Genomic DNA, 19,115 nt, shown 5'->3' with positions numbered 1-19,115 from the left:
TGTATCTTCATTTAGGATGCTATTTAAACAAATTAAATCCTTAAGATTGTAAAAAGTAGACTAGATCAATGCTTATGCACACAATCTTTACCTGTCCTATGACTCCTGTGTCCTGTTTAGAGCCTGTATGGGAAAACAACATCGGAGCAGAATCTCCTCAAAAGTATCCATTCCAGAGTTTCACACACGGCTTGTGAACTTTAAAAGAGCTGTTGGAAGAGTTTCACTCTCATACTGAGAGGATCTTATTTAGATATTGAGATTTGAAGATAGAAAAGCAGACATTCTATCCTGGTAACACAGAGCAAAGCAACGCCACCCTAAAGGAAGAACGGTGCTTTGCCGTAGATAGTTGTGCTATTGTGACTGATTTAATCCTACACCTCTCCTCTCCTAGAGTTTCTTGGGAGTCCAGCAAGCAGAGTCAAAACCAGGAGAGCACTGGACTTCCACAGTAACATAGGTTTGGTTGAAAGTCTTTCCTGCAAAAGAAAGAGCTAACAACTAATCCAGAGCCTAAATCCAACAGATGCGTACTACAGTTACTGCAATGGAAGCAAGGTGGGAAGTGGAAGGAGATTGTAACAAGAAAGAAAACTTATGTTTATAGCCCTGGTGATAACTAGACTAACTCACTTAAAATCTCACTTTACCTATAACTGTATTACATATATTTCTGAGAAAAGAATAGTCAGGAAGAAAACAGTACAACAAAATTGCAATCAGCAACAGTTTGGGCACATGCAGTTTGTGCGTCATCCATTGCCCAGTGCTTTCCAAATTCAATGCAGGTGGAAAAATAGTGAAGTGGTTTTTTCATGCATGGTGAATAACTTTTCTTCTTTTACAATTTTTAACAAAATCTTAGTCTTTGTAAAAAATAAACTAAGCAGTTAGGAACAGTTTCTAAGAGCAGAAAGAACTGCTGTGACCTTCACAATAGCTTCTCGATGACTTATTTCTTCACTCCATAAATCATGACAGATTTAGAATAACTTTTGAAAACCTAGCCATGATACTCCTTGTTCTTTTGATAGGTAAATCTCTGCAGATTGTTTCTCTGGAAAAATTAACTCTAAATCTTGCTCCATCTTGGAAAAAAACAAAAAACCAAACCCAAAACACCAACCCATACTCCTTTCACTCATGACATCCAGTTGTTCATAGGACAACAAAGCAGTGCCTCCAGATTAGCATGTGAGATTAGATTTTGCTCACATACCCTGACTATCTGATTACTGCCAATAGGATTGCTAGTGTGAATAAGGCAAGCAGGATTTGACCTTAATATTTCATTTCAGGACCAGGCAAATGGGACAGAAGCTATGAGAAAGCAAGCCCATGCCTTGCCAAGTATCTTTGTTAACCATCAAAGTAAACATTTGCTGTTTGTTTTTCATATTTAATGTCTTTGAAAAAGCCTCTGATTATATAAATGTTTTCTAGCAAATGTGATATACCTTCATACTTATATACCTACATACTGTATAGCACCTTGGGGTGGTAAAAGCAGTGGACAGAACTCGTAATAGGAGCAGAGCATGTCAGATTCTCTCTCATATTTCTAGCAGACTTCTTCATGATCTGCCTTACAGTAATATTTTACCACAGTCATCTTAATTGCCTGATGCATTCTTTTCAGATGCCAGGGTTAGAGGATGGCTCCTTTTGGACTCATACCTTCCCACATTTTTCCTTACCGGAGGATACCTACTCTGCATATGGCTGGGCAACAAGTTCATGAAGGACAGGCCTCCTTTCTCTCTCAGGGCTCATCTCATTGTATATAACCTTGGGATTACACTACTCTCCTTGTATATGCTCATAGAGGTAAGTGTTCTTTCATGCAGCACTGTTGAGAAAGGTGAACAATATAGAGATTTGAGCAGAAATATCTTAGCAGTAGATAGATTTGCTAAGAAATTTGACATCAAAAGCAAGGTAAATTTAAGGTAAGAAAAGCCTCTTTATAATTCAACAGTAAGTTGTACAGAATTTCTTCAGCTTAGATCTCAGTATGTCTTAAAGGTCCTTCTTGAGCTAGAGGCCACCCCTGGGAACAGCTGGCTGATACTAGGTAGAACAGTGTCTACAAGCATGAATTTGAATCTCCAGCAGTTGATCATCTCAAGAATGCCTATATCTCATCCTTCAGCACCCATGAATATGCCCACAGATTGATTGTTATTTGTACAGCTGTTTATGGAATGATTTGTCTAGGTAAAAATGCCCATGCTTAAATGTGAACAGATTTATATATGAGAGTAAGTACAGATTTATTTGTGGTATTGGGAGCTCATTGTTATTTTTTTGCTCTGCTGACTAAACTTCCATCATCTAGTCAGCCAGCAGAAATATTAATAGACATATAATAAAGAACTGCCATTTCAGCCAAAAGCAAGTGCTTTGGGGATTTGGAGGTAGACTATGGTCACACAGATTATTTCCCAAGTACTTGTCAGGAACATTCTCACCCACATCAGGATTCATCCATAGACAGATGAGGTTTGAGACTTAAACAGCACTCCTCAGCAAGGACATGTGTGTTTTCACCTCTCCATTAATTTGATATTATTTGGGAGCTCTCCATTCTCAGCCTTGGGATATCTGAGGTACTTTTAATATTAAAGCATTATAATCCATCACTTAAAAAAAAAATTAAAAGCTTAAAAACCCAACCCAACAACAACAACAACAAGCCCCAAATACTAAAAGACAAAATCCACAAAACTTTTTCTGACTTGGCTTAAAAAATGACCCCAAGCATAAGAAGCCCTGGCTGAAGGATGTGCTTGATTTCATGTGACTTGGGGAGGTGTGAACTGACATTGCTGCCTTGCCCGCTGAGCTTCACGGTATTTCTTGCTCCCTGAGCTCGTGGCCACAACAGCAGTTTCCATGGGATAAACAAGGACTGACTCTTCTGTCAGCTGGACAAGAAACTCTGCAGAAGCCAAACAGAACCCCAAATATTTCAAAGCTTTTGAGATAAATGCCAAGTGACTGAGCTGGTCAAAAGGATGAACAGCAGTTTAAGTTTGTGCCTCTTTACAAGTGACGTATTGTGCCACACAGAGCTTTGTCCCGGTCAAAGCTCCAGTTGGCTTCAGCAACTGATATGGATGTCTGAGAGTGAAGGATCTGACCAGGACCAAAGGAGAAACCATCACAAATGCTGGAGGGTTTGTTAATTCCATACTGATTTTCCTCCAGGATTTAAATTAGCACTTTGATGTTTAAATCCCCATTTTGCTTGGAGCTATACAGATAACTGCTTTCAGTAGCAGGGCTCAGCAAAATGGATTAGCTGAATAGAAACCAAGAATGCTGCTCCCTTCCCTTTACAGGCTCATTTGGCCTGACACAAGCAAATAATGAACAAAGACAATGTTAGCAGAATTTACAGGAATGAAGCAAACCTTAACTTTGCCACCTTCATGTCCTCTTCAGCCACCTCATTTCCCTGTCCTTCATGAGGCTGTCTTGATGCAGGCAATCACTGAGTTGCATTATTCCTCAGATTAGTCTCTGTAGACCTTGATTCTGTAATTGGAGGCTTCTGATTTACTCCTCCCAGGCTGCAGCTGGGCATGGCTGTCAGTAGCTTGTAGCTCCACTTTCTGCATTTTTGGGAACCCAGGGAACATCACAACTGATCTGCACTACCAGCTGTTTTACTGCAGATTTTGCTCTTAGCTCTGGATTGTCAATTAGGCTGGATTTACACTGTACAAAACACTCCTCTGTAACACTGGCTCTGCATTTTTTGCCCAGTTGCTATCACAGCTCCTTCTGTGAAGGAACAGAACGGAAGTTAAGACTTGCAGACCCACCTGAAGCAGCTTGTACATTCCTGTTGAAGGAAAACAGGCTAACAGGAGAGCAGAGATCATCATCAATACTGAATAAAATTATGGCAACTCAACATTTCAAAACATGTCACTCCCAAAGCTTGTCTCTGGCCCTTATTCCCTGTCTTTTATGGCCAGTAAGCTCTTTAAGGCAAGAATTACCTATATTTAGAGCATTCTGCAGAGTAGATTCTTATGTAAACACAACCGATCCCTCCAGTGAGTATGATTCAGGATTAATTCCTAGTTAGAGACATCTATAACTGTTGTCTTATTTCTCTGTCCTCTCTCTGCACCTGAACCCCTCTGATCTCTGTAACAGAGATAATTCACAAAATACTGAGCTCTGTAGCAGAGGTAAACCACAAAAAAAGAAAAAAACAAAAAAACCACACACTCAAAACCACAATTATTGCCATTGTTCTTATCTCTTCTTGGTTTTCTTTATAAGGTGCTACACATCTTTCCATGGGCTAGCTCCAGAATGGAGTGCATGTTTCTTAGATATTCAGAAAGGAAAATATCACATCTGAAAAAAAGAGTGTAACTCTAAATTCAGACTACCCCACATGATGGCTTTCATAAGAAGCACGGTAAACCAGCTGATGGGGGTACCTGTGCTGCAATTCTTCGTTTCCTCACCTTCACCTCCTGACCTAGTTTAGCTATCCCTTGACTACAGCTGATTTTTACAATCTGAAAGCAAGAGGATAAAGGTTATAGCAAGGACTCAAAATAAAAAGGATGGTTTTAAATCTCCAAGGGCAGATTCCTCTTTTGAGCCAGAGCTCCAAGCTCCATAAGCTCTGAGGTCAACCAATGAACTAGGAAGAACAGCTCCAGAACTATTCTAAGATGTACCATTAAAGTCAGATACTCAGACATTGTCCCCAAAGGATGAGGTCTAAAGAAAAACAGCTCTGCCCAGCTGTTCTCATCATACTAGGACATCTCAGAAGTTTAGTGTTCAGAAAAAGTTAGGTGCCTTTGAAGGCTTTGCAGAAGGGCAGTTCATTAGACCTTACTTTAGACTTCCGAGCTAGGAAAATGGATCTTACTGAAGTTGTCAAAGGCATGTACCTCTTTTCTTTGAATCTAATGGAGAAGTAGAATGCTTGGTTTTGGAATATGGCTTTTTCAAATACTTAAAGCTTAGACACAAGTCCTGTCCTTAAATTGAGCAGGCTGTAAGTGCACTGCTGTGGGGCCAGAAGACAACTCCCTCCACACTTGCCACTACCTGCATCAAGGGTTTGTTACTGGTTGCGTACTCTTTGGTACCAGTACGTGTTCACAGACACAGATCAAGTCTACTGATCCAACAATTTCCCGTTAAAACTCTATAAAGAACCACCACCTTTTCACTTTATTAAGGAAAACTTTCAGCAGTTTTACTGAAGAAAAATACACAATTTTGCTCTATGCAACTCTCTGCCTGAGATCCTGAAAGTTTCATCTATGAGCTGAAAACCAGCTTACTGTGAAAAGCAACCAGACCTTTGCATATTTTAAAAGTATTTGTTGTGCAAGTTGACTCACAAACCACACTCCAGGAATGCAGTCTGAGGCACCGAAGGCCAAAATAAGGTTTTGAAGCTCACCACAGGATAAAACTGTCACAAAAAGATAAATTAAAGCTGGAAACAAAGGAGACCAATGCTGATCTCTCAATTGTGAAATTACACAGGTGAGGATACTCTCTATCATTAATAGGAAAATACTTAATCTCTACTAAGGTCTTAGACTGCCTTCCCCAGCCAAGTATCACCTCTGCCCTATTTAAATGAAATCCCAGCTAGTCATCAAGCTCTCACCTGAGTCCTTTTGTTGATCAGGCAGTGAGAAAATCGGGACAGTTACATCCCCTGGGTCAGATTGGAAGTGAGATGTAGAGATCATTAGCATAGATGTAGAGATGTAGAGTCATTAGCATAGGGGTGGTGTGATGTCTCAAGCTGCCTGTATCCCCAGGTGCTTTCACAGATGGCTTATAAATTCACAGGACTTGTGAGCAGCCACATCCACGTGGGGAAGAAGGATATACATATGAGGAATCCTTGATTCACAGCAAATGGGAAAGAGTAGAACTGCATAAGTATTGCAAGCCCAATGCGTGAACCTTTTTTAGTAAAGCCAGAAGCAAAGTCTTTTACTTTACAGGATAAATAAGACCCAGTACATTACTTTCACTTTATCTGTTTCTAGAAGCTAAAAATTCACCACACAGTAAGTCAAATTTCTGAATTAGAGTGCAGATCCATAGGTTGCCAAGGTGCACCAAGTGCACCAGAGTTTCCTTCTCTGCATGCTCTGATATCAGATAAAGGTCAGAAGCACATAATCAGGGCCACCTGCGACTATTTTTAGCCCTACACATTGCAACTAGGATTGCATCTCACAAATTACTAGAATGCCTGAGTTTGGGAAAACTGCTGGCAAAATGAAAGATGTAAATCAAAAATAGAAGGAGCATGTCAACTCTGTTTTATTCCACCACTCTAATGGCTGACATGGGAAAAATGTGCTTCTTAATCATGCAAATATTAAAAAGATAGAGCTTGAGTAGCAGGAGGTCTAAGTAAAACTTGAATATTGTGCACGTGACAAGGAAAGGGAAAAAAAAGACATAGAACCTAGTTGATTTTATGTTTCTTGAGTTTTACTATAGAAACCCAGCTTCAACACAATATTTTTTTCTTCTTTTAAAAACTGTGGTAAATTATTTAGTCCTTCATTAGTTTTCTAGAATTTAGCAAGTGTTAATTTAACAAAGAAATAAGAAATTATTCTACATTCATAAGAATTAGTGCTTGAGGTGAAGGCCTCCTTTGAATAATTCTTTAACTAGGACAGAAACACTTAGGGGAGCAAGAGGAAAAGAACAGAATGAGAAACCAGAGAAATCAAGTATCTTCTGTCATTTGGAAGAAGGAAGCGAAAAACACAAACTAAAGAGCAAAAGGTCACAGAGTGCAATGTAAAGCAGTAAGGTCAAAAGTAAACGGCTTTTTTGAGCAAGTGAGAACTTTGTCTGGATACAGTTGAATTCTCAGCGTTCTTCGATCTTAATCAGATAGTTTGTTAGAGAACTTAGGAGCTGACTGTGCTGTTCTCACCTGCTGTTATTGTAGCTGGACACATTGTCACTGCTTCTCAGGTTTCATCCTCAGAGTTCTTGCCTTCTCTACTGACCTTTCTGAGCTCTGCGTTTAGGTAAAACACTTGGCCTGCTCATGGAAAAGGCAGTGCTCTGGATCTCACCTGCCCATTTCAAATACATTTCAGTAGAACTTTATTGGAAATCAAGAGTAAAATTTCCTATTATGAGATTTTTTTCACATGTGTAAACCGCTACTGCACTATTACAAAGTAATATACAGGAGCTGTTCTGAATGAGATGTATAATCAAAGATTCATAGAATATTACCCTGGAATGGATTTGTTTTAGCCTGTTTTATTATTCTAGACAACAGAAACACACAAAAGAATCAGTATTCATAAGTTCAAGTCATTCTGGAGTCATTGGTTCACTAATCCTCCCAGCAGTCTCCCGTTTACTTAAGGGGTATTTAAATGGAACTGGCTAGAAGTTTCTCAACAATGTGGCTTTACATTTGAAACAGTTTTTATTGAAAGAAAAAACAACGAAACAGGCATTTATCAAAACTATAAACTTTCTAACTTCAAAATAAGAAGAAAGAATGACACTACTTACTACTTCTGCTGTAGACCAACCAGTATCTTTCCAGTTAGGATGCCCAGACAGAATGAGAGACCCAGCATGGAGCCCAGCTGTACATATTGCCAGTCAGGATAGCAAAGCCCAGTCAGTGTATTACAGAATTAGCCTTTTTTTTTTTTTTTTTTTTTTTTTTGGTGCCATCATGCTTGTGATTTTTTTACCTCTAGATAAATGGAGAGATGGAGAGCCCTGCTAAGGAGCAGCCCAGAGCATGCTCTTTACATATCTGTCCCAATGAAAAAGTATCTTGGCAGCATCATAAAGAGGGATAACAACATATTTTCATTGTGAAAAAATCTTGCAGGGTGTTTCCCATCCAGCACCGGTTTCTTATTTGGTACAACACTATTGCTAAGTAACTCTACATTTTGAGGAACTGAGGTATTGACCAAGAAACAAGTTTGGGATTAGGCTCCTGGAATCCCTGCTGCATTCCTATAGGGTTTATAGTCCTGCTAGACTACATCTTATTTAAGATCTTCAGGACACCAGACCAGCAATCTGAAAACGCAAGATGTTCTACATCTCAGCTATCCATCAAAAATCTCGGATTCTTGAAGGCTCATCTAAAAATAGGCAGCCTATATAGAAACATATTGTTCTACAAATACCATTCACAGATTATTTTACTATTGAATGTCCCAGACAGCTTTTTAGACATTGTTTAAAATTGATTTAATGATAAATCAAGGAAGACTAATGGAACCTTCCTCAATTAATGAAACCTTTCTCTATTAATTTATTTACTAAATAAAAACCCATTTGCTTTAGTAGCATCACAGCATGCCTTTACCACAGCCTCTTGAGGATGGGCCAGTTCAGATACATGCTTTTGGAACTGAGACAAGTTAGAGTCAAGGAGCTGATTTCTCACTTTAAGAACTGAAAACGGAAAGTTAAGTGAGAAGATGAATATCTGGCCTCTGGTTTTAGAGACTGATAATCTTCTGAGGCATTTCATTCTAAAATTCACTTAAAACTAAAAATGCAAAGAAAACAAAGTCATTCCTCTCTCCTTCCTGAGACACTGACCTGAGCCTCTGCTTAGACCCCTTTTCCTTGGAATGTGACCTGCATGGAACTATTTAGAATGTCTGTGATACAGACATGAACTAGAAATCAAAGGGTAAAGCAGAACAAGCAAAGCTTTGCTGAAGTGTTGATTTTAGAATTATAACTAGGCGCTAAAAACTTGGCGAAAGTAGTGAATAAAGGTATAAATATTAGCATTAATAAATGAACTAAAAAAATATAAGAGTGAGTGGGTGAGATCTGAGCATTTCCCTGAGACTGCAAACACCAACCGTCTCTCTGAGTAAACTGAAAATATTTGGGATGCCTTACAAGGCTTGTTCATCCTCCAGGTGTTGGTGCCTCAGCCTCTGTCTTTCTCCTGCCCTATGACAAAGGGAATACCTTGTTGCTTCCACTCATTTTCTCTCTGAGAAAGCCCAAATCAAAGAGCTCAGAGAAACTGCAGTTAGGAGAAACAGGAATATTCATTAAAAAAATCACATTGCTTTCCTTTCTAGCCTACTTGAAAAGGACAGGTGCTGAAAGCAACAAGCTACAGCCATGAGATTTTTGAGGCTGAAAGCTCAAAATGGACAGGGTACAGGCCCCTGGATCTGGCTTGTTGGTGTTCAGCTTGCTACTGAGCAAGGTGAGAGGCTTTGGCATCATTTCCTGGCAGCTGCTCGCCCTGCTCTGATGAGGTTTCTTACAGAGGAACCAGCTCTTATGCCTGAACATTGTGGCTTTAAAAATACAAAAAGGAAAGAGTTAGACGGCTGTAGTGAAGCAAGTGTCAATGCTTGTGCTGTTTATTCTCAAGGAGATGAGTAAAGGTAATTTGTTGGCATAACAACTGGAAACTGTTACAAGCAGAACAGCAGCAAAATATGAAAACTTGACTAATAACAGGATGTTGTCACTTAGAAATTTTTCATAAAGCAATCTTTTCCTCTTTATGTGATCTGCTTTTCTAAATCACTTCAGACAAGACATGTATTAATGTTATTTTCAGGACTGGTTGCCAAGAATGCAAAGCATTCAAAGAGTTGTTTTCTAGAGAGAGAGGAATTGTATTTTGAAAGAGAGGGAATTTTTAGTTCGAAAGAGATAGAAGATTTTTCACCTCTTTACTACATCCTACACTTGCATCGTTTCTGCGTGATACCATTGGCTCTGAAGGCAGAGAGTGCTCAGTATGTGAAAGGGAACATAAACTAAAACTGGAAAATCAGGCTATTATAATCATATATCAGAACATTTATAAAACCAGCCTAATCAAAAGGTTTAAAATAGCAATCTTTTTCTAGCAAAGTTCAGTGAGATATTTCACTTCATGTAGCAGAAATTTTTTATGAGATTGGATATCTAAAGCAAAAGAAAAAAATGAGTTAGCTGTTAAAGGAAGAGGAGGTCAAAAGAGTGACTTGTCAATTGGAAACTGAAAAAAAGCAGATTCCCAAAGATACATTAAAAAAAAGAAGAAGAACTTTGACCCATTTAAGCATAGGTCAAGTATGAACTCATAGATATAGAATGCAATAGAATCAACTAGGTGAAATTGTTTTAATTAATCTTGGAAAAATATTTAAAATTTCATACCTTTCTTAAGGTAAAATTAAGAGTTTTAGCTTAAAAATCTTCTAGGCACATCATGTACATGGAGCTAAGTTACAAATCTTCATATAGAGTACAAATACAATGAAACACACACTATATCTCTTAACCTTGCTCAATAATGGAAAAAGAGTCACCTCTTCTCCTTCATTTGTTTTTGAGTTCTGAGGTTTTGTCAGTCGTGATGTCAACTCCTTGCAGTCACAAGGGCTAGAAATGGTCCCAGTATCACCAATTCCTACCTATAAAGTCAATTAGAGTTTTTGTTATAGTTGACTGAAAAATCAGAATAGCAAGAGGCAATATCATTTACTTCCTACTGCTATTACTAGAACTAGGAGAGGTTTCTAGCAGAGCCATGAATACTTGTGTTTGAGGCCATATCTTACCAAAGCTCCAAGATGTCACTACTGGGGCCTGCTGGTATCCAGGATGCTGTCTCTAGATAAGCTCCTGATGCTCCAGCACTGTTTAGCCATACCACCCTCACCCAAGAAAAAGATAACAATTCCATTTTCTTCAGCATTTCTCAAGTAACAAGAGAGAGTTGAGAGGGAATCTTCAGCAACAGCCTGTTAATGATACTTGCCTGTTCCAAAAGTCTCAGTTTTAGGATCACTCATACACCTCTCCTTTTGAGAGAAAATCCAGGACAGAAGAGTACACAAAGAGGGTAGCTGAGACGAGCTACCCAGAAAGCAACCATGCAGTAATGTCTCCTCATGGAGCTGCTACCTATTGCCTGCTACAGCATAAGCTTCGATCTGGGGACTAAGGACATTCTACAGGAGGGACAGTTGGGGAACTGCATGCCCTCTGCCTCCTACACAGAGAACAGAAATGATCCCTTTTCCATGAAGCTGCTTTTTGGAAAATAATAGGGAAATGAAATGGCAGCATTTTCTTTTTTCAATTATTTTTAACGATCCTCTTCACGTTAAGTTAGTTGGAGAGGTGCAACCCACGCCTCTCCTTCCCACCCACATGCCTTAGCAGGAAAGGAAAGAAGCCCAGATATCCCAGCTCTGTGCGCTTACAGGCACAGCATCCAAGCACAGGCCAAATTGGCAAGACCAGTTGTAATCTCAGCTTCACTGAGCATTTGTATGGGGATCTCTAGCTGGATTTTTGTTGTTTGCTCTGTTTTTAGACTATGGTCCCACCTTGTTTGGTTTGCTGACCTCTGGCACACACTGTAGGTAGATCCATCAAAATGTAGGCTGTTCCAAAAAGGAGTAAGTTTGTTTCACTTGTCATACAGCAGTTCTCTGCAAAACACTTTTTTATTGTCTTTTCATCTTTCTCTGCAATCTCTGGCTGCATATACCAGTTACGTTTGGATTACAAAGACAATCACAGAATTACGATTCAGAGGAAAAATAATAGAAGAACCTGACTCTCCAGGCCTAATTGCCTTTCAATGTAAAGTTATAATAAGTATTCTGGGCTATCTTCTAATTCTCCAGATAATTCCAATAATTACTTTTTTAGTATATTTACTTTAGGAATTAATTCAGCAGAATGTCTCTGCTTTGCTTTTGAATGGACTGTCACACATCCAACACAGAGGACTCCTTTTCAGTCTAAAGTGGAAGAAAACATCTGTACAGACACTGATACACACCTTCCCCATGCACATAATGCCAGAGTTGAAAACAACCCATTTCTCATATCATCTTGCAACTGTATTTACAGTTTACATTTTGATGGGCTTCTCCCACCATCCTCTCTAGAGAGGGAGACAGATCCCTGAACATTCATTGCTCAGCTTAGCCCTAAAAACCACTTTTCGTACATTCAAGCATAAGCAAGATCTTTTAAAACCAATGGACTCTACATAGCAATTACACAACTGATCATGCTCCCTATTCCAAAAGGGCTGCTTTGGGTGGTCATTACTATAAAAATATTCCACATCAAAAGCTACCATATGGCTTTCTGTAAAACTTCTGCTCCATCACAGTGTGGTAGCCGGACATTTCTTTCCTTTGTCTGCTTCCCAGTACAACATACACATGATGGTTTGGCATTAGGGAAGTTTTCTCAAGGACAGTTTTGCACAAGTAACTATGTTAAGCTCTGTTCATACTGCTTCAGGACAGAGATATAATATTCAAGCACAAACTTTGGACTCAGACCACTGCATTAAATAATGAGAGATTTTAATGGATACCCTGAAGGCTCTAAAGCCATAAAAATGTAGTGGATATACACTGAAATGGTATATCTCCAAAACAACCGGATGCCTTTCTCATTTCAAAGCAGAAGACGTGATAGCAAGTTGTCTGGTTTAAGAGCATCAGTTCATGGAAGGAGTGGGAACCTACTGTACTTATATGCTGCTTTTTTTCAATAAACACAGAAAACCTGCAAGTAAATTGCTGCATCTGCTTGTGAATGTAATTGCTGTGCTTTCTGTTCCAGCTCATCCTTGCCACGTGGGAAGGAGGGTACAACTTGCAGTGCCAGAACCTCCACAGTGCAGGGGAGGCAGACATTCGGGTGAGACACAGCATCTGTATCTGCAGCAGGCCTTCCCTCCATGGCCCTGGTGTAACACTTCTGTCTTCAGGGCACTTATAAGGATGTTATAAGTGACCTTTTTAACATGAGGGTTTTAAAAGCATCCTTATTGTAGAAAGCATGACAGAGGGTATATTGAAAAGCCATATATATATACACATACACACACACACACACATATATATATATATATATAAAAGTATATATCTCGAGGTCTGTGAGCAAAACAGTGTGGCCAAGTAATGAAAACAGAGAATACAAATACTTTAAAAATTGGGATAAAAATCAGTTATCTGAGATATGACACTTGTTGGGCTGTAGCTGGAAATGGATTAAGCCCAGCTCCAAACTCTGGAAAACAGCACAGACATTTTGCTGGCATGACTTGTCTCTAGTTTCAACCCTTATTCTGCGTCACAGCAGTTTCATAAGTGTTTCTCTGTCATTTCCCATGTCAGGCTTACTTTCCAGATAACATTAGAGCTCAAGGGCAGAAAGACTATTAAACTTATACAATTTTTCCAACCCTCAAAATTTGCCTGTTTTGGGGCAAGGAAAAGGTCAGTTAAATACCTTTTCCAATTGACAAGTTTTTTTTCCCCATTTCTGTTTTAACTAGCTGTCTTTAACTGTCCTAGGACATATCCTGAACTCAGATAAAGTGTTTCAACTCTAGAGGAGGATATATTCCATTGTAGTATCAAATTTATTATTTAAAAAGAAGCAACTGCCAGAAAAATCTATTTAGTGCCAAGAAAAGCATAAATGGTAACACCCTTAAAAAAAACCTCACACCACATAACCAAAAAAACACCCCCCACACAAACATATCTTTGAACAATTAGAAAACCCCTCCTGAAAGTTTGTTTCTGAAATTATATTTGATATTTATACAATCATATTAAAAATGACACATTATTTTCTAAACTGCCTCATTCAAAAGTGAAAAAAAACCTGATGCTGGAGCTTGTGTCCCTCTTTCAATAGGCTATTAATGCCTTTTGGGAAGCTGCACACCTAGGGACTGTTTGAAGTATAGCAATATTTTAGCCTTTTTATATAGCTATTGACCTCCTGCTCCTTTGTTCTTGCTTGTACAGGTAGCCAAGGTGCTGTGGTGGTATTATTTTTCCAAAGTAATTGAATTCATGGACACTATCTTCTTTGTACTGAGAAAGAAAAGCAGCCAGATCACCTTCCTTCACGTGTATCACCATGCCACTATGTTTAACATTTGGTGGTGTGTTCTGAACTGGATACCCTGTGGGCAAAGTAAGTCTGTGTTCACTTCATCACCTGGGGTACAAGTTACCTGCTGTTGGAGGAAAAGCACATTACCATGCAAAGCAAGTGCGTCATAGTGCTATGTGATAGCAGCTTTAAGGTTCACAGCCTTCCACAACTGCTCAACACACGCGGACCACAGTAAATTAAAAGTATGGTTAAAAGTTGAGGACAAAAATATCTGTGTTAGGCTCTAGATTTTCCACTTAGCTGCCACAACCACTCATATTTGCTTTTCTTCAAACCACTTTTAGACAGGATAACACTGCTAAGTAGTACATGAGAGCAATTGCATACAAGACCTACTCCAAAAGCAGATAAGAGGAAATCAAGACCCTAGTAAAGTCAGTGTCAGTCATGACAAATGAACGCGGTAGCATTTTCACAAGTTTAACTTGAATCAGTTCTTCTGCTTTAGCAAGATACTTTATTTACATAACTGCTAATTAAAATGCCAGTTTGAGTTGGTTCCATTCCAGATGAGAATATAACTCATTCAAGTAGTGGAACTACTGACAGACAGATCTGATGGATATGGTCTTACATTTCATATTGAAATAGCAGAAGTAGCAGCACCCTTTCCCTTATTATATTTTGGGTTCAGTATATTCCACTACTGTAATCGCTAAACAACTTGATTCTTAGGAGGATGCAGTTGCCATCATCTTCCCTGTTTAGATGGGGAAGATGTACAGTGCCACAGGCTGGTCACTTGGCATTTGTATACTGTGTCAAAACAGCAGAGAACTGCTTCATGTGTCTCATAAGATGCACACTTTTCCAGAGTTGCATATAGCCAGTGTCTTCCTATGCCACTGGTACCAGAGTTAAGATGACAGTTTTCTTTCTCTGAGCTCTTAAAAAGAGTCACCTCTGTCCACTGTAGTATTTTGTAAAGCAACTTGTGGATGTTTTTCAGAACAAAAAACCAGAATTCATATTTGTTGGCACTTATTACAGACAAAAAATTATTTACAACAAATAATAAATCATTGATATAGGTTGAAGCAGAGATCAAGGATTTCACAGCAATTATGAGATATTTTTAGAGGTGTAAAGAAATCAGCAGGGGTTTGTGCATTCTATTGTGTCTGGACATATTCCTCATACTGTGCACAATTATAATTAACAGCTTAGAAAGATCAGTATCTACGTAATCAGTAATAATTAAGTAATAAGTCAGTGGAAAATTAAAACAATTGCTGAGTTGCCAAGCACTGCCAAACACGATAAGCATGCATCAGATAGCAGCGCTGCTACTTCTCAGTCTGTAATGCAAAAGGTAATTAATTTGCTCTAAAAATCAGTATTTACTAAGTGAAGCTAATTAGAGTGGCAAGGTATTATCTGGAGTGAAATTCTGGAAGAGCCACAGAAGATGATGCAAGCAATGCTCCTGAGTCATAGATGGCCAGTTAAATCCAGAGTAAAGCCCTCAGTACTGCATCAGAGCAGTCACCTCTCAAGGCCCTAAACTGTGGTTCCAGCAGCATAGTCACTCTCAGTGTTTAAAGCTTACAGTAATAATGGAAGGACTCATGCAAAGGAGAGTATTTAGGAGGGATACAAAAATAGTAATGTGCAAACTACAAAATGGAAAAGGAAAATGGAGCAAATAAAAAATACGAGCTGAAAACACAATATTCAGCATGAGAAAAACCCTGTGTCAGTTGTCCCTAGGATAGGGTCTCTTCACATCAGGAATGCCTTTAGCAAGGGATAAGCACAAAGAGAAGTCTTATTCTCTGCAAGAGACATGGCTAGCAGTATCTTCTCTCATGTTTTAGCAGTTGATATATAAAGATGTTTTTCCTTGATGGGTTTTTACAGGTTTCTTTGGACCCACTTTGAATAGCTTTATCCATGTGCTTATGTATTCATACTATGGACTGTCAGTCATCCCTTCTATGCGCAAGTATCTCTGGTGGAAAAAATACCTCACTCAGGCACAACTGGTATGTATCTATTTTATTCTTGTTTTTAACTACCAGAAACCCTTCAAAATTTCAGAGAGGAAAAAAATGAATGATGGAAAAACATTGCCATTTGCAGAATTAAGCCATTCATAATTCAATTATAATAAAGCTATCATACAGAATAAGTCACTAGTGCAGACTAATATAACTTAATAAAGGTAACAATGTTCAGAAATTTTCTACAATGAAGTAGAAACTCTACAGTCCATAAAATTCTATTATTTTTGATCTCCTGCTTAGAAAATGGACAGTGGTTAGTCATGACAAATGGACTGATTAAAAGGTTATAAAAACTGTCTGACAGAATCAGCTCCAGATGGCTCCAAGACAGAACCACCACTGGGCAAAAATTAGCTCATCAGCAAAGCTGGAGATGCTTCTGTGATACCACATTTAATAAAGGGTAAAAATGCTGCACAGCAGCTGGGAGGGAAGGAGCAAAAATTCCCCTGCAGCCCAAGGCAAAGACCGTGGTGAGGCAGGTTGTCCCCTTGCAGCCCATAAAGCTACATGGTAGAGAAGAGCTCCACCTGCAGCCTGTGGAGGACTCCACACAGAAACAGGCTCATGGCAGGATCCACAGCTTATGGAGAAGAGCCCACACAGGAGCAGGTTTTCTGGCAGGACCTGTGGGGTACACACACTGGAACAGTCTGTTCCGAAAGGACTGTACCCAGTGGAAGGGATCTACACCAGAGCAGGTCTTCAAGAACTGCAGCCTATAGGAGAGATCTGCCTTGAAGTTCATGAAGGACTGTTTCCCAGGACAGGGACTCCACGCTGGAGTAGGGGAAGAGTATTAGGAGGAAGGAGTGGCATATCCAAAGCAATATGGACTGATGACAAACCCCATTCATGATCTCACTGCACCACTTGGGGAAAGGAAGTAGAAGAGTCACAAGTGAAGTTGAGCTTTTGAAAACACAGGGACTTAGGAGAATGTAGTTTTAGTTTTGTTTTATTTCTCACAATTCTTCTGTTATTAATTGGCAAGAAATTAATTTAATCTTCCTGAAGCCAAGCCTGTTTTGCATGTGATTGTAATTGGTAAGTAATATCAACTACCTTCCCTGACTTTATCTCAACCCACAAGTTTTTTTGTTATCGTATTTTCTGCCCCTACTATACTGATGAGAGGAAGGAAGTGAGCAGTTGGGTGGACACCTGGCAGCCAATCAAGGCTAACCCACTACCTCACAGTACAGCTCCAAAGGGCAAATCATGTAAACAAACTCTTACACAAGACAGTAGTTGTACAACTTCTAAAAGTCTGTTCCAGCAGTTGCTATACCCAAAGAGCAGAGTCACATCAAGAGATTCTATCAATAAAATATATCTCCCTTTCCCTTTTTTATCTTTAGGTCTCTTAATATTAAAAATGCCTGTGTCGAAATTGTTTAGCAAATGCTTCCTGTCTAGTCTGAGACCATCCCTGCAGTTGAAACTTGCTGTCCTGTTTGAAAAACAATCCAAAAAGCACTCTGAGCTGGCTGAGGAGAATCAGATGCACCAGCGTGGACTGTGGGTCACAGTCCTAAACACAGGCAGCCTTCTGCAATTTGTTCTGCATTTCATTTTTACTTCATTTGTCCCAATCTTAATTCCATTAATGCAAGCAACAACTTTCCTGAACTGGGATTTCCATTTTCCCTTCAGACTTCCAAAGCTATTGCCTGGAGTCTTCACAAGGATTTCTCAAGTTTCTGCCCAGGAACAGAGACAATGCTGTACCCGGCATGAGTCTGGAAGATAAAACAACTCCTATAAAAAAATAATGAAAGAGCTTTCATTTTGCCAACTAGGCTTATAAACTCATTTCTAGAAACCTCCAACTGCTGTTCTTTCCAAAAAAACCAAAAAGGTATAAGCACCATTTTAACTTAACCCTCACAATATGTTCACAGGTTCAGAAAGGAAGACTTTCCAAGAGTACTCAAGCTTTCGAAAAGCAGGACTAAATTACGTTGTTATATCTGATTTAGCTAGCACTGCCCCTTTCTCAGCAAACACGCATGCATGACCTTTCCTCCACAGATCCAGTTTCTGCTCACCATTGTGCACACACTCAGTGCAGCTGTGAAACCATGTGGATTTCCCTTTGGCTGCCTCATGTTCCAGTCCTCCTATATGGCCACACTGGTCGTTCTCTTCATAAACTTCTACATTAAGGTAAGCAGTTTTCCAAGAGATCTCTGACAAGAGTGGGGGGAAAAAAAACCAAAACAACAAACCACCCAAACTTTTCAGATAGTAGTCCTGATGAACTCATGTGTAGAATGAGCATCAGTCCTTAAAATGTATTTGTATTAAAATATATATGTCAGCTAGAAATCATAGATAACAATAATGTCCTCAAGAGTCAGTTATTAAGTAATTATGACCTTTCCATTGCAGTTCAGCTCTTCTGCACTCGTATAGCGAGTCATGTACCACATTCAGGACTTAAGAGTCCTAAATTTGCTCTGCAAGCTGCTCTGTCGTTGCATTGTCTATGTCAACCTTTTTTTAGCAGGGATGGCTCCACCCCGCTTGCTTTGAGAGAAAAGGTTTAAAGTCTATTTTGACAACAAGAAGTGTTACGGTAATACTAGTAGATGTATTACAGTAATACTTAGTAAGGTAATTATCACCTATGCAAGTGAAAATAATGCAGTCCCCTCAATGCAGGCCGAAGCAAATATGAACACCTGTATTGAACAACATCAGACAACTCCACTGTTGACCATAAGCAGTGTTTGGAGGAGGCACTAAGTAAATCCATCTGAATTTTGCTTTTATAGACATACCGGAAAGCACCTTCAAGAACAGCTGTAAAGGAAACCCCTGTCACAAGAGAAATCAAGAATGGTTTCCATAAGGACTACTTTGCTGCTGCCAATGGATTCCTGAACAATAAGAAAGCACAATAAGTATAGTATTTCCCACAATCTTTTTTTTTTTCTAAAAGAGAAAGAAAGACTGAATTATAAGCTTGAGTATAAAACCTGTTTGATTTCATTTTTCAGTTCTTTGTACCAGACACTAATGTACTGCTATTTAGGTTTTAACAAAATGAATAGTATTACTTGTCTTGTCAAAGATCACCTTCAGAACAAAGAAGGACAAGATCTT

The 19,115-nt window shown here is 39.1% G+C and overlaps 1 protein-coding gene across 1 annotated transcript in view; it reads left to right on the top strand.

Moving 5' to 3' along the window:
- ELOVL2 (ELOVL fatty acid elongase 2) overlaps positions 1–18,913 on the top strand; it is a 41,805-nt gene extending 22,892 nt beyond the window's left edge. The window contains exons 4-9 of the mRNA XM_061994923.1: positions 1,643–1,830; positions 12,646–12,723; positions 13,845–14,016; positions 15,859–15,983; positions 18,039–18,173; positions 18,785–18,913. Coding sequence (XP_061850907.1) covers positions 1,643–1,830; positions 12,646–12,723; positions 13,845–14,016; positions 15,859–15,983; positions 18,039–18,173; positions 18,785–18,913 — 827 coding nt within the window. The remainder of the gene's footprint in view (positions 1–1,642; positions 1,831–12,645; positions 12,724–13,844; positions 14,017–15,858; positions 15,984–18,038; positions 18,174–18,784) is intronic.
- The last annotated feature ends 202 nt before the right edge of the window (positions 18,914–19,115 follow it).

The sequence above is a fragment of the Colius striatus genome, chromosome 4 (genome assembly GCF_028858725.1).
Source record: "Colius striatus isolate bColStr4 chromosome 4, bColStr4.1.hap1, whole genome shotgun sequence".
NCBI classification, from domain to species: domain Eukaryota; kingdom Metazoa; phylum Chordata; class Aves; order Coliiformes; family Coliidae; genus Colius; species Colius striatus.
The sequence above is the reverse complement of the archived record's forward strand: the minus strand, read 5'-3'. Positions and strand labels throughout refer to the sequence as shown.